At 39.3% G+C, this 14,562-nt stretch overlaps 1 protein-coding gene across 4 annotated transcripts in view; it reads left to right on the top strand.

Annotated features, from left to right (window-relative positions):
* DIP2C (disco interacting protein 2 homolog C) overlaps positions 1–14,562 on the top strand; it is a 322,942-nt gene that overhangs the window by 218,185 nt on the left and 90,195 nt on the right. For all 4 annotated transcript variants that reach the window (XM_061996483.1, XM_061996482.1, XM_061996481.1 and 1 more), the window contains 2 exons: positions 6,077–6,168; positions 10,384–10,494. In XM_061996483.1, the coding sequence (XP_061852467.1) occupies positions 6,077–6,168; positions 10,384–10,494 (203 nt within the window). The remainder of the gene's footprint in view (positions 1–6,076; positions 6,169–10,383; positions 10,495–14,562) is intronic.

Here is a 14,562-nt window from a genome sequence, read left to right as displayed (position 1 = left end):
TAATGAAGTACTTAGTGATTTCTTAGAGGAGAAATGTGGATAAAGGACAATTAAATCCTATGTAGTACTTACACTATCAGAGTTACTTTTCTTACTTAAAATTATTATACTGAGAAGAATCAGAAAGGCTGGGGAAAAAGTAAAAAGCTTAAAGTAATTAGGGAATGAGCAAGTTTTGAGCTTTCTTATTGTAACCATTATTAAAAACAACAAAACGAGTACCAGCTAACTACATCTGATTCAAAAAAATCTCATTTCCTTTATCTAACACTTTCTATAATCAGATTTTTAAACATTATTTTCAGTAGCTCCCTTGTATTGTTTCCCACATCAGAGGCCTATTGGAGCCTGCAAGGCTAGCACAAAAGAGCAGAAAAGGCTCTCTGGATAGAAATATTTCTGGGTATCTGTGGGTAGATATTTGCATTCTGTGAAGAAACACCTGAAAAAATGGCATTTTTTAAAAGTGAATTGCTAGCTGTACTCAATGCCACTGTAAACATTTTGAGGCCAAAGTCACACTGCAGAGGTGATGTAGCTTATACTGGAGATACCCTTAGATGGCTGAAAAGTTTATCAACAGATTAAAAATAGCCAGCCCCAAGCCATGCTGCATCTGGTGTATGACCTGGCCCCCCATTTCTTCTCACTGTGAGAATCTCCTGGGCCAGGAATTTCACAGTTATCAGGAGGACTATTGTAACCAAGCAGTTATTATGTAGCCAGACTGTCCATATCTCTGAAATAACTCCGTGCTTGTGGAGATATCATGGTTCAAGTCCCCAGATAGATACCAATCTTATGAATGTTTAATACTTTAAATCTTTATTTCTTTAATAAAAAGTCAGAAAATGCTTTAAAAAAAATCCATGTTACTATCTGTGATTACAACTGGTGTATCAACTGCTGCAATAGCAAGGCTACCTCTGTTCTGAGTGTGTCTGGGGTCTTTTCTTCTCTGCAACAGAACATTTTTGTTATTTTTCTTGGGATTTTTTCTCCTAGAGGACAACAACTTAATTTGCTTCTCACAATGGATCTAAAGAGTTTATGAAGAAAGGTTTAACAGAGCAGCAGAGCTGCATCTATTACTTTGCAAGGCAGAAAAATGCCCCTTTACCTGCATAGGAAGTTTGCTATTTACACCAGGTTTAATAAATGCTCTTGTTTCTTTGATATCAGAAATGTCATACTGTAATATTGAGAAAATGAATATTTGACAAAATTATTTGCAGTTAAACTTTGGCGGTCTCACAATTGCTGTGCGCGAAGATTGGTAAGCGACCACTGGTTTGACTTTGCTGAGTTAGTGCTGTGTGGTTCTGAAAAAAGCACCCTGAAGATGATAACTTGATTGTGGTTTGGTTTCTCTCTGAGTTTTCTCTCTGATGCAACTTTGCTCTTATACCCTTCTTTACATTCAACACAAACATACAGTCCTTTTACAGATTTGTGAAGGAAGAGCAAGGGGATTTACTTCCGTGTCATGTGGAAAGCATCTAATTTGTGTTAACTTTTTTTGTGTGTTTCTTTAAGACCTGAATAGACTGTTAAGAACAAGACTGAATACAAGTGAAATATAAAATAAATGATTGCTGGGTAGATTTCCTACAATTCAACTAAATCAAAATTCCATTGGAAAATGAAAAGGGACTAGTCCCACACAGGTGTTAACAATGTCACAGCTGCCAGAAAGCAAGATGCTGGTTTGCATCCTGTCCTACCGAGAATATCTGCATACACAATGTCAGTCGGATATGGCTCAGATTCAGAGGCATAGCGATACTTGCTGATACTTGCCGGGCAATGGGAGCACTCAGCTTAGTTTGCAAGTATGGGAAGAGCATTAAAGGCCTCCCTGCATAAAGACACTGCCAGGGCATGCAAGTCTGGCAGCAGCACGGTGGGCAAGGGATGGAAGTGGCCAAGGAAGATTGTGATCATCTTTAGAAGAAGATTTATTTCAGTACATGCTTAAGCAATTATAAATGTTTTAGGCAATGACAGATGCAGAGAAAAGCTTAATTTCTTACCGTCTTGTAGAGTTACACAAGATCTTGGAAAGCAGCACCACAATTAGCAGCTTGATGGGAGGTAGGGAAAGGATTATAATTTGTAGCAGTGGTGTTAACTGGATGTCATTGGGTTTTTGTTTTTCAAACTCAAGTTGGGAGACTCTTCTATAGACAACTACCAGTCAGCTTTGTTTGGCGTATAGTTTTATGACCTGAAAACTGAGGGATGATTTGAGCATTTAAACATCCAGTGCCTTGCATTGCCCCCTTTATGAGTATGTGGCACTGGCAGGGTCTGCAGAACCCAGGATCCTTCTGGAGGGTACCCTAGTGCATGAAAAACCACTGGATGCTCAAATCTCTCACTAATGACTTATCACTGTGGCTGACTTGCCAATTAATTTTTAAATGCAAGAAAGTAGCTGCTCATGTGTGGCTGATCAGAGCCTGCTCAGCACAAATCCTATCTCTGATGAGTCAGACAGGAGTGTTATTTGAAAGGAGCCTGCTGCAATGTGGACACAGGCAAGAAAGTGAAGAAGAGGAGGGCTCACAGGGTCTAGTCTTTACTTGTGGAAATGGTGGGGAAGCGGCAATGGTGTTTGAGGTTGCTGCACCTAGCAGCACATACTTTGCCCGGCTGTAGGTAGAGCTGAGGTCAGCTTTCATGCTGTGGCAGCATGGCTGGGAGAAAGGAGCACTGGCACTGAGCTGAAACACAGGCTGCTCTACTCACCACTAAATGAAACTGCTCTACATCTGACCTTTTGTCTTCAAGCCAACTTATTAGAAGATTAATGGCAGTGTGTTTATTGGAAGAGGAATGGTGCTTCATTGCACTCTGGCTGAGGACAACGGGGCATATCCTCAGTGACTCCAAACACCCAGATTTCCGCTGTAGCCCATGTAAGGAAGAGGATTTACACCACACAAGGATTGGCCTGATGGCACTAAGCCCCATCTCAGAGGGAGAGCCCTGGATGGAGCACAGCTGGCCTCCTCGCAGGCCTCCCTCCCCTCCCGCTGCACACATGTGGCACCAAAGGGAGGTCGCAGCAAGGCCGCAGCTTCGGGATTTGGGGGAGAGGTTTTAGCAATCGGCTTTTGCCCAGCCATGTCTAATCTCTCAAGTTTGCAAAGGAAGAATTACACTGAATTGCAACCTAAGCAGAACCAAGGAAGGAAACACTTCAAAGATTTCCTTCTTTATAATACCCTCTGTTACTGAGGGCTTTTATCCTGCAGTAGTCAAGTGCTTTGTGTTTGTCAGTGAGGTTGGGAGGAGGCAAATTGCCAGGGTGGCAAATAAACACATGGTTCAGTCTACCTCTGGCCAGAACATGGTGCACCATCCAGCAGCCACAGATCTGGCCCTGATTCACACACTCCTGGCTCCAGCTTCTGGATTACTGCTCCCCTTGTAGCTCTTTTCTAATTTAATTTTTGGAACACTGCTATATACCCTGGAAGAAATATTATGGGTTTCCTGTTGAACAGGATCCAGTTCCACGGACTTTGCTCTACCTGCTTGTGAGGGTGCCTGGAGCAGAGGCGGCAGCAGCAGCCAGGGGCAAGCAGAGCCTGCAAGGGTTGAAGTGAACTTATGGAGCCTTTAATGGCCACAGGAGAGACTGTATATTCCAACTCCTTCACAGCTGAATGCAAACTAGCTTCTTTGTTCCAGTTTTCCACAGTTCCATACCCGCATGCACATGCTGTTAGCTCAGCTAATTAACATTGTTTGGTATTGCACCAGTAACTAGAGCAGGAAAGGGCTGTGGTGACAGAAAAGCCTTTTTCTGACCGTTAGAAAGTGTAGTGGGCATTTTTTGTGCATTTCAAGGTGTATTTAAACAGAAAGGTGATGAATTAGAGAGGCAGCTTTATATGCTTTATGTTTCAAAAGCTGGAATAAAATTTTGGCAATAAAAGAGCTTCATGACAAAATGTATTTAAAGACAAATATTCTAAACTTTACTAGGAGGTACCCATCTAAATTTTCTTAGTGTTTAAGAGAACTTAATTTCTGTGTTTCTTCAGATCACTTGTGTGGAGATGGTTGTACTGTGTACCTGGGTGCTTCTGAAAGAAGGCATCTAAATACTTTAATATGAATAGACCTTAGATTTTGAAGAAAATATTGTAAGATGACACATTTGATAAAGGAAAAATTAATGTGAATACTAATTTCACAACAAATGCAAATTTTAGACTTATAACAGATTTAATCCCTATAACTCAACTTTTCACAGCAGCCCTTTTTGTCTCAGAAAAGGAATTAAACATTCAATGTTCATTTCAAGCTTGAAAGTGTTTTGCATAAAGATGGATTTTTCTTGCAATTCAGAACTTTTGCCAGGCTTTTGATTTCCATTCTCCAATTTTCTGTATCATTAGTAATTACTCTTTTAAGTTTGTTGCCACTGAATCTTTAATGTTGAAAACCCTTAAGAAAAAGAATATTTGCTTTCTTAAGGCATCCTTGGTTTTATCCTACTCACTTGTCAAGTTCAAGTGTGGACTGTAGCAACAGGAACAAATGTAGGCAATTCTGCCATAGTGCTGTGGAGGTTAGTCGTGCAGAAATGCTCTTGTATCAACACTGAGTTTCCAGTGAGACGAAATTGAACCACGTTTATTTCTGAGCAACAGGGAAGCTCAGCATGCAAATACCAGAGGAATTTTAAATAAATTTAAAACTTTGCAAAACATAGTTTGATGATATAATATTACCATTTTCATAAGAAGTAATTGCATTTAGTACTTTCTCAGTAACAAGCAGCAGTGACCTTCTTCTTCCAATTTTCCTTAAGAGGAAAAAAAAGAAAATCTGGCCTTCACATCATAGGTTATATTTACATCAGATTTGGACTTAAAAATCATCCAATAATATTTCATTTTACAGCCATGATGTGCAGGAACTTATTGTATCAACTGCTTGGCTTAGTTATAAATAGCAATACTGCATGTTTGGGAGCCTGAACTGCTGAACCCCATAGGTAATCTGTTGTCAGAACCTATTATCGTTTAAGGTATTGGTGGACATGAATTAAAGATTTGTCAGTGTCAGACTGAATACTGCTTAGAGACAGTACCTAGGGGCCAGCCAAGAACAAGGGCTGTGGCGTTCGCTTTTGTTCAAATGGAAGGAACAAAGTCTCTAAACAAAGGCTATCTGAAAGAGCTCGTGTAGTTGGAAGATACCAATCACTTGAAGGATTAATGAAAAGCATGTAATGTGGCCAACAAGGTCGTGATGAGATAATTTTTTTCTTTAAAGAATGTTGGAGTGAAGCCTTGATAAGGATTAGCTAAGCGTGGAGCTGGAGACATGAAACAAGGGAGATAAGAGACAGTAAAAAGGAAGGGTACCTGGGGCAAGTAAAATGAAACCGAGCACAGGGAGCAGGTGAGACAAAAAAGACAAGTTAAATGGAAGAAGGCCCAGAATTAAAAGTGAAATGCAGCCATATGGATGTACTAAGGATCAGAAGGTCCCTGCTGCTTGAGTGTGCCCCTTTGGCTGCAGGGTGTTTTCTGTTTGTTGGGTTTTTTTTTTTCTTTGTTTCTACCTCTTGGGACTTCTTTCCTTTTTCCTTTGGTGGCTTGAGGTAAGAGAAATGCCATCATGAAACCTGAGTAACACCCTCAGAGGTCAGTCTGGAGTGAAATTTGACTTGTCCAGCACGCCACATCTGAGGGTGTTAGGAAGATATCTGAACTTGATGATGATCCAGACACTTCTAATGGTTAACTTTTAGAGTCAAGACCTAAATTTCTCCAAAGTAAGAAACTTCTGCTGCGAAGAAAACTATGCTTACTCTTTTTTTTTTAAAAAAAAAAAAAAACAAACAAGCTGCTATCTTGAAAAAAGAAGTGCAAAGAAATCTTCTAATAAGTAAATATTTCCACTGATCCCAGTAGTGGTGTCATATTTAGATGGAAAACTAATATAAATGTTTCTAATTTTTTTTCCACTGTTCAGATATTCTTTTTCTTTAATTATCTTATAAAACACCAGAAGAATTTGAAAATTAATTTCATAAATTTTGTGTTAATAGGCAAACTTTGGACCAGAAGTATGAAGGTTGCTTACAATATACTACATAAATTAGGCACAAAACAAGAGCCAATGGTACGACCTGGAGACAGGGTGAGTATCTCAATTATTTTTAATTACTAATAGTTCAGATTCCACATTGACAAGATATTTGGTACACTAAAAGGAAATCAATGGAGGGAAACGTTGAGGAGGTGAAATCTGCCTCTCTGAATAAACTCAGAAAAAGGTTCATCATTCAGACGGGTGTTTTGAATTGCATAATAAATAACCTGAGCTGGTGCTCTCTGAATAGGGACTTGAAGTTATGGCAACATCAACAATAAACATTCCCAGGGAAAATGATTTTTGGACATAGAGCAGCAGTGTGTTTAGCAAAAGCTTGCTTATGAGGCCTGGAAGTGTCATGTGAATGAAGAACTTATTAATGACTTTGTAGTTGTTGAGATGGTAGAAACAAGAGAAGCATTGTAGAGGACACAGACAAAGTAAGCACAAGTTGGAAGCCAGTTAAATAAATAAATTATGCAGATTGCTAACATGGAGAATACTTCCATTCCCAATTCCTGACTGATGCAGCTTATGCTGGAGGCTGAATCTGAGTGGATAAAGTGCACAGAGAGCAAGGGTTACAGAGGTAACACTTCAAGTTGTTAAATGAAGAGAAGAGCATCCCGTGGTTTTGGTAATTACATACTTACAAACCTAGCCCTTCATCTGTCAAGACTGACTGAGCCTGCTGCCCCTTTTCTGTGCCAGAGCGTGTGCAGAAATCTCCACAGGTCCCATTCCAGGTGAAATGGAAAGCCGTGAAATAGATATTCCAGAACAAATTTGTCAGAAATGCAAATTTTAGTCCTGCCTTAGTACTTGGAGTTGTGAGGGTGGGATGAAGTTTTCCTCCTGCAGGGTTTGATAGCAATTCAAACTATTTGGTCTTCTTGTGTCACATGTGAGAAACATGTCTGTTTGCATTAAACATTTCTTAGGGCTTCAAAAACGAGAACATGCAATAATGCTTCCCAGAAGAAAAGAAAAAAGAAACTTGACAGTCCTTCCAATGTTTCTTTTTTAATTTAACTAAAAGATCTCTAGATCTGTAATCTAAATTGCTTCCTACAATGACATGCAGCCAGGAGTAGGATCTGAGGAATCTCTTTTACTTGACTTAAGCATGTGTCTCTAAGCAACAGCTGAAGAAACAAGTTGTTCAAGTGTACACGTCAAAACAATCCACCCAGAAAGCTCCAAAAGGAATAAAGTTCACGCATGGGTAATGTGCATCTCTCCATATCTGTTGTGCACTAACTGCCCATCTTTGTATTCACATACTGCAGCAGTCACTGGCCTCTCCTAACATCAAGAAAGGATTTGTGGATAATTCAGGCTGAAATCTGGAAGTTGAGCTAGTGCAGGACACATAAAAAACAAATTGCAGCTCTTCTAAAATAAGTCTGCCTAGATTACAGTGAAACAAATGTTTATAGCTGAGTGCTGAAAGCATATGCTTTGCATTGTAAAAATATCTTGCCCAGCATACCTGTGTAAGAGAAGCATGATTGTTTGAAGCAACTTCGTGTTGAAAATGAGATATTACTGTACTTCTGACTTTCTGAGTACTTATCATGACTGTTATGCCCCTGTTCTATTAACATAAAAGCTTTCTGACCTCTTTGAAGATGGCTTTTTATTCGAAGTAATGCATTTTGTGTGACAACAGTTAAAGGTAGTTTTTAAATACTAAATAAAATACAGACATATTTCTGGTCTTTTCTAAATGAGAGTGTAATTGTTTCCTTATGTTAATATTATATAAAATTCAGAAAGGACTTACTCCTTTTAAGAGCATCTTCTATCAATATAATATCTATTTCTCATGACTACCATTACATTACTTCTTCGGGTCTTTGTCTGAGCCAAAAAGTAAATGAATGTGCCTGCATTTCATTCCCTGTTTCTGCTGTTATAGTCCACGATGAACTGCATTTGCCTTCTTGTTGGGGTTTAACCCCTGCTGTCCAGTAAGCCCCACACAGCCTCATGCTCACTCTTCCCCAGTGAGATGGGAGAGAGAATTGGAAAAGTGAGAAGACTCATGAGTTAAAGACAATTTAAAGTAAAATCCATGCACATGAGCAAAGCAGAGCAAGGAATTCATGCTGCACTTCCCCTGGGCAGCCAGGTGTTCAGCCATCCCCAGGACAGCAAGGCTCCAGCACATGTGACTCCATGTCCCCCCTTCCTTCTTCTTCCCCCATCTTTAGGTGCCAAGCATGACATCCTGTGATGTGGGGTGTCCCTGGGGTCAGTTGGAGTCAGCTGTCTCAGCTGTGTCCTCTGCCAGCCGCCCGCGCACCCCCAGCCCACTTGTTGGTGGGGTGAGTGAAGAGCAGAAAAGACCTTAACACTGTGTAAGCCCTGCTCAGCAGTAATGAAAATCTCCATGTTATCAGCACTGTTTTCAGCACAAATCCAAACCATAGCCCCATACCAGCTACTGCAAAGAAAATCAACTCTGTCCCAGCCAAAACCACCATCCATCTATAGTAACTTCAGATATAAAACCGTGTCACTCCAGACAAACTTGCCCTCTGAAATACCTACTAGATAACCAGATTATCATCTAGTGATATATACTGTGTGGTTTGTTTTCCTTCAACCTTCTTCCATTTTGCTTTTAGACTTATTGCTTATTTATTTGGTACAAGTCTATTAGTAATTAGTGGGTTTTGGAGGGGTAGTTAATGCCTCATTCACACTAGACTTTGGTGAGATTTTTTTTCACCTCTTATCTCTTTTCATAGAATCATAGAATCTCTGGAAGAGACCTTTAAGATCACCAAGTCCAGCTTTTGTCCCAGCCCTACAACATCCAACTGTCTCTTAAACCCCTCCAGGGACAGTGACTCCATCACCTCCCTGGGCAGCCGTTCCAATGCCTGACAACACTTTCAGTAAAGAAATTCTTTCTCATATCCAGCCTGAACCTCCCCTGGTGCAACTTGAGGCCATTTCCTCTTGTTCTTTTGCTTGTTACTAGGGGGAACTGGTCGACCCCTGCCTTGTTACAACTTCCTTTCAGGTAGTTGTAGAGAGTGATAAGCTCAACAAACTACCATTCCCATAGTGCACCTAGCAAAATCCCTTTCTTTCCATTTTTCTTGAGGATATTTATGTTATGTGCATGTAGAAGGCATGGGGTAAGCTCTGCTCCAGCAGATGAATTGTTTCATGTACAGACAAGTAGTAATGTATTTTCTCTGAAGTTTCTCTAAACAGATTTCAGCTTAGAAACAGATATTTTGGACCCATTTGGACAGGATTGGTTATATTTCTTCTCATTTAAAGAAATCAAGCTAATCCATAGAAAGTGACTATCTTTGAAGCCATGTGAAAGCTCTGGAAACATGTATAATCTCCAGTAACTGAATTTTGGAGCATATAAGAAAACATGATGATTTTACTTCAAGAGACTGAAACACAAAAGTCCTTTGGTGTTAAAGCAGTCAAAACTCAAGAGTTGCTAAGTAGTTTCAGCAAATTTTAGGATGCTGTAATATTATACTCTGATCCTGTGTGCAAGCTGAGAGGAATGGATTCGAAATCATTCGCCATGCCTTTTACATGCCAGTTCAGTTAACTGTGCAGGATAGTTACCAGCTGTGTTACAGCTGTTGTGAGACATGAGCTGAGAATGTCTATCTACCTGAGTCAAACCAAAACCATAGACAGAATCTAGTCACCGAGGTCATTCACCAAGAGAGAGCAGTAGAGTTCTCTGCCCTGGCAACGAAGGTCGTGGATTCTCTTAAGTTGCTAGATCCTCAGCAAGACTGTTCACTCTTGTTTCTTCTGCCCCTTTGCCCCTGGACATTAAAATGTTGTGCGCAGTGTCCACAAATATAAGACATCTACAGTGCCCACAGAAGCAAGCTGAACTGCTTTTGGTAACATCAAGCAAATTATAAAGTTAGAATGTAAAATTCTGTTAATTCCACTTACTTGATTATTTAACATCCATAAAGCAATCAGTAAATCCAGAACCAGATGAAGGGTACTGTCAATGTAGGAAATGGATACAGCATGAAAATATTTAACTACATCCTAAGTGAAAATGTTCACAAAAGGAGCACCTGTCAGAATAAATTCCTTCTGATTTCCTGTATGTCTTTTGTAAGATATTTAAATATTTGTCATAGAAATATTTCAGTAATCATCACTGTCTCCAAAAGGAAGCCTGGAAACTCCAATTACCATTATCTGAAACCTGGGATAAAACATTTTTAACATAACTTCTCTTTGTTTCAGGTAACACTCGTGTTTCCTAACAATGATCCAGCTGCTTTCATGGTAGCATTTTATGGCTGCCTGCTTGCAGAAGTTGTCCCCGTCCCTATTGAAGTGCCACTTACAAGAAAGGTAGGGAACTGAATTTCTTCTATATACTGCATTTTAAAACTTATGTCAGAACAAACCACATCCGAAGATAGCTTTTGAGTACATTCTGGTGGTTAACTAGCTCTGAATAAGAGGATGCAAAGATACTGCTGTGTGGTGAGTTGTATATAGTTCCTTCTGTGATGGAAAATCTGAAGATGTGCTTGTAATTTCAGCAAATGCAGGTCTATCTGGAAAAGGAGAGGAAAATTTTCCAAGACAACAGCTCTACCAGTTCCCAATGGATTGTCTTTGTAGCCTCTCAAAGCATTCTGGTGTTGGCCACTGACAAAGAATCATTGGCAACAACTGCTGATTTTCCACCTGTCTCCACAACACAAGCTATGTTATAATACCACTAGTGCTGTGTATGTTACTTCAAAGCAGTCATGGAAATACCTTCCCCTGTGTCTATATGTGCACGTGTATCCCAAAGCTACTGTCAGGACAGTCATCTCTGCCAGTTGTGGCACTTGAACAAATTAAGTTTGGGAATTCCTGCCACAGAATGTATATTCCTAAAGAAAACTGATCATTGCTAATCAAAAACCTTTCATGTCCAGAGTTGGTTTAGAGATTCAAACATTAATCCTGGGGAAGCATTAGTAGACAGATACACCAGACAGAAGGAATGCCTGGGAGCAATGAGGGGAGGAAGCGCAGTGGTCTAGGTGACCTGGAGCTGAGAACCTTACACTGATGCTACGGAACTTGCATTTTTTTTTTCCTGAGGATATGTGCCTTGAAGACTGTAAATACAGCAAAAGATATTTGTCCATTGCAAGTTCTTTTTGTCATATCCCCTTAATTTTTCCATGATTGGTGACAATGCCTGTTGCAAGATTCTCCCAAATATCCCCTTATATAATCCCTTTTTTATTAGCTAGCATGAATAATGCCTCACTTTAATTATTTGGTCTGGAATTATACACACAAAGTGTGATCTCACAAGTTTTATATTTAAAACAAGACTATTTTGGAAAATATTGATTGAAGCCATGAGGTGTTTCCAAGCAAAGGGTTGGGGAAATGTGTTGCTTTACTCATACTTTCAATATTTCAATTGTCAAGAGCTTTTCTTTGAAATGCTCTGATGTCAAAGCACCCTGGAGCAGAAGCTTAAGTCGTTGTTCCATGGGTAGATAGCCTACCTTTCAAATAAAAAGCTATGAAAACAAGTTTCTAAGGCCTCATAAAGGCTTTGCAGTGCAGTTTGTACAAGTCACATAGCAATTTAGAAGCTAAAAATATCTGGAGATTCCTTCCTCACTGACAGTATTTGAACCTTCCTCATTTCTGAAAATATGAGTTGATACAATTTCTCTATTAGGTTCACATATGCCCTGGCTACTATCTATGGTGGGCCCCTGCAATGGTGAAACCAGAAGCTGGGAGGGAGAACAGTAGTGTTAGCTGGAGGATGGGATGGTTTGCTGAACTGGTGAAGGAGTAAAAAGGGGTGGAAGAAAGTGAGTGGATCATACAACAAAAGGACATGACCCCTCTGAGCAGACCTAAGATTATCTGACCAGAAGGAAGGACACTGGGAACTGAGGAAAAGAAGAGACAGGAGATGCCCCAGCTTAACTGTCTAAGTCTAGAGGAAAGCTGCAGATGAGCTAGAAAGACAATGCAATGAGACAATGAGACCTCAACTAGTCTACCTGCTTTGGGGAATACGTTTGTGTTATTATGAGATGAAAGTGAGGAGCACTGAGAGGTGTACGTGACTATAGAATGAGGATAAGGATTTAAGTAGAAGTAGAGCGCATTTGCGTGGGAGTGTCACCATGCTTCCATATGTGAGTGCAGTACCTGAAGGTAGTTTGAGGCAGTTGCATAATGCGGTGCAGAGATTTTAAACGGAGATTTTAAATGCATCAACAAAAAAGATGAGCAAACTGTACATTTTAAGATCACTCAGAGTGCTCACGTGGCTACGTCTGCTTTCATTGTACAAAAAAAGGTGCAACATGGCTTTGAGGGATAAGAAAATCTAATATGTCTTTCCATGTTATTATTTTCCAAGTTTTAGTGACATTATAAAGTACATGGATAGCTGTAAGTTTGATTTATTTTGGAACATCTGATACCACATGCATCCAGTAAACCATAAAATCCAGCTGTCCAAGTAAATACTCTGTCAAATTAACAATTTACCCTGATTTGGCTGAACCTCTTGGGTGGGTTTTTTAAAAAAAAAAAAAGTGTTTATATATGGACATATAAATATACACTTACACATGTGTGTGTATATATCTTTATGTAAAAGAATACCTACATACTTAGACTGTTTAACTATTGCCAAGATCATTCTGTAATGTTTAAATATCAAATTAATATAACAGAGATGTCAGTGGTACAGTTAAAAACGCAACATGATCTATGATCTATAAATAAAACTATGGAACCTCACAGCGTATACTGTTGCAAATATTTTTGCATATGTTTATATGGAATGGGAACTGGAGTGGAAACAATGAGATGAAAATCATGTTTTGAGTAGTCCCAGAAGGAATACCTCTGCTTGGTCAAATGGCAGCGGATTGCTTCTGGCATCCGTGGGAAGAAGTCATTCGTGTCATCTCACAATGGCCTAGACTGTTCTTTTATGCTGTCCCATTATTTGTTCTCTTTTGTACATGCTTCAGTACATTCTGGCAGTGGACATTCTTGGGTTTGCTTTTTCAGAAGACACAGATATGAACAAACAAATAGACCAACAATTACATTATAGGTTAATAATAAGAATATTTCAGGGAGTTATATTACAAGCATATTTTTGCTATGAAAAATTTTCATTAGCAGCTTCAATACTGTTCTGCATTTTCATAAAGAAGAGCTTTTCACAGCTCTCTGCAAATTTTTTTGTGCCTGGCAGTTTAAAATTGAGCAGGAGTGTTTGCAGCCAGCTAATCTTTTGGCTTACTCTGTGGACATTTATATCCATATGCAAGTAAAGGCCTTTGTCTTACAAGCCCGTAGATTTTGTGTGCACTCCCTTCTCTTCATTTCATGATTGGTTTTTGTTATGGTTTGGCAAGGTTTCTTCCTAGTCCACTATTAGGTGACAGTCTATCTCTCCTTGCTCTTTCCTTCTGTATCCCTCATTTGTGTTGACAGAATACCTAGAATTAGTTGTGCTTACCCCAGGGGCTTCAGGAGGCCTGTCTGGTGTGGCATCTTGAGATGGATTGCCTGAATACCCAGCAACCACACAGCATTCTCCAGCTTAGTTTTATTCCCAGAATGCTTCCTGGTCTTCAGCAAAGATCTGGAAATTGTCTTTCAGGTCAGCATGGGTTTAACTCTTTAGACTTGGGAAATCAGATCCAAAATTAAAAACTGGAACCCCAGACGCTTTTGTAAGTACATCAAAACTAACTATTCTAGAAGCAGCAGTCAGGGGTTCCACAGTCGTTGTGTCAAGAGAAGAAACAATGTGATTTATTTCTTCCTTTTTCCCTGAACTAATGCAACTGAAATGCTCATGCAATGGACAAACACTATCAAAAATTTTTATAACTACTTCTTATCCCTTGTACTGCGAGCTATGTCCTTTTAATAACTACTCCTCATCCCTTGTACTGTGAGCTATGTCCTTTCAGAATGGTGTCTATTTCTCCAAATATTTTGTTTCACAAATATTTGCAAATAGCATGTCCTATGCAACATCTCTTTCTTCAGAGCTGCCACTTTTGTTAGTCTTGTCTGAAGATGAAGTATTACAAATTGGTTTCGTTTCTGTGTGTTACAATGTGAATTGTGAACAATATATCATAGAAAGTGCCATGAAAGCAGATGGTAACAGGATTTTTGACAAGTCAAGTTCTAGTTCAAATAGCAATCTATTATTTCCCTTAGGAAAAGATTTGAAAAAATATTTTTTATTTCTTTTTGTTTAGATTTTTTAGGTTAACCTTTTTTTCCATTTGATGGGCTCTATGAAAATTGTTATTCTGCTCTGGTGCACTCTGGGGAGATAATCAGATTTCGTCTTAAAATAATATTTTTGTCCTCCAAGCACATAGTTATGCTCTATCACATGCT

Source organism: Colius striatus, chromosome 5 (assembly GCF_028858725.1).
Source record: "Colius striatus isolate bColStr4 chromosome 5, bColStr4.1.hap1, whole genome shotgun sequence".
Classification (NCBI taxonomy): domain Eukaryota; kingdom Metazoa; phylum Chordata; class Aves; order Coliiformes; family Coliidae; genus Colius; species Colius striatus.
The sequence above is the reverse complement of the archived record's forward strand: the minus strand, read 5'-3'. Positions and strand labels throughout refer to the sequence as shown.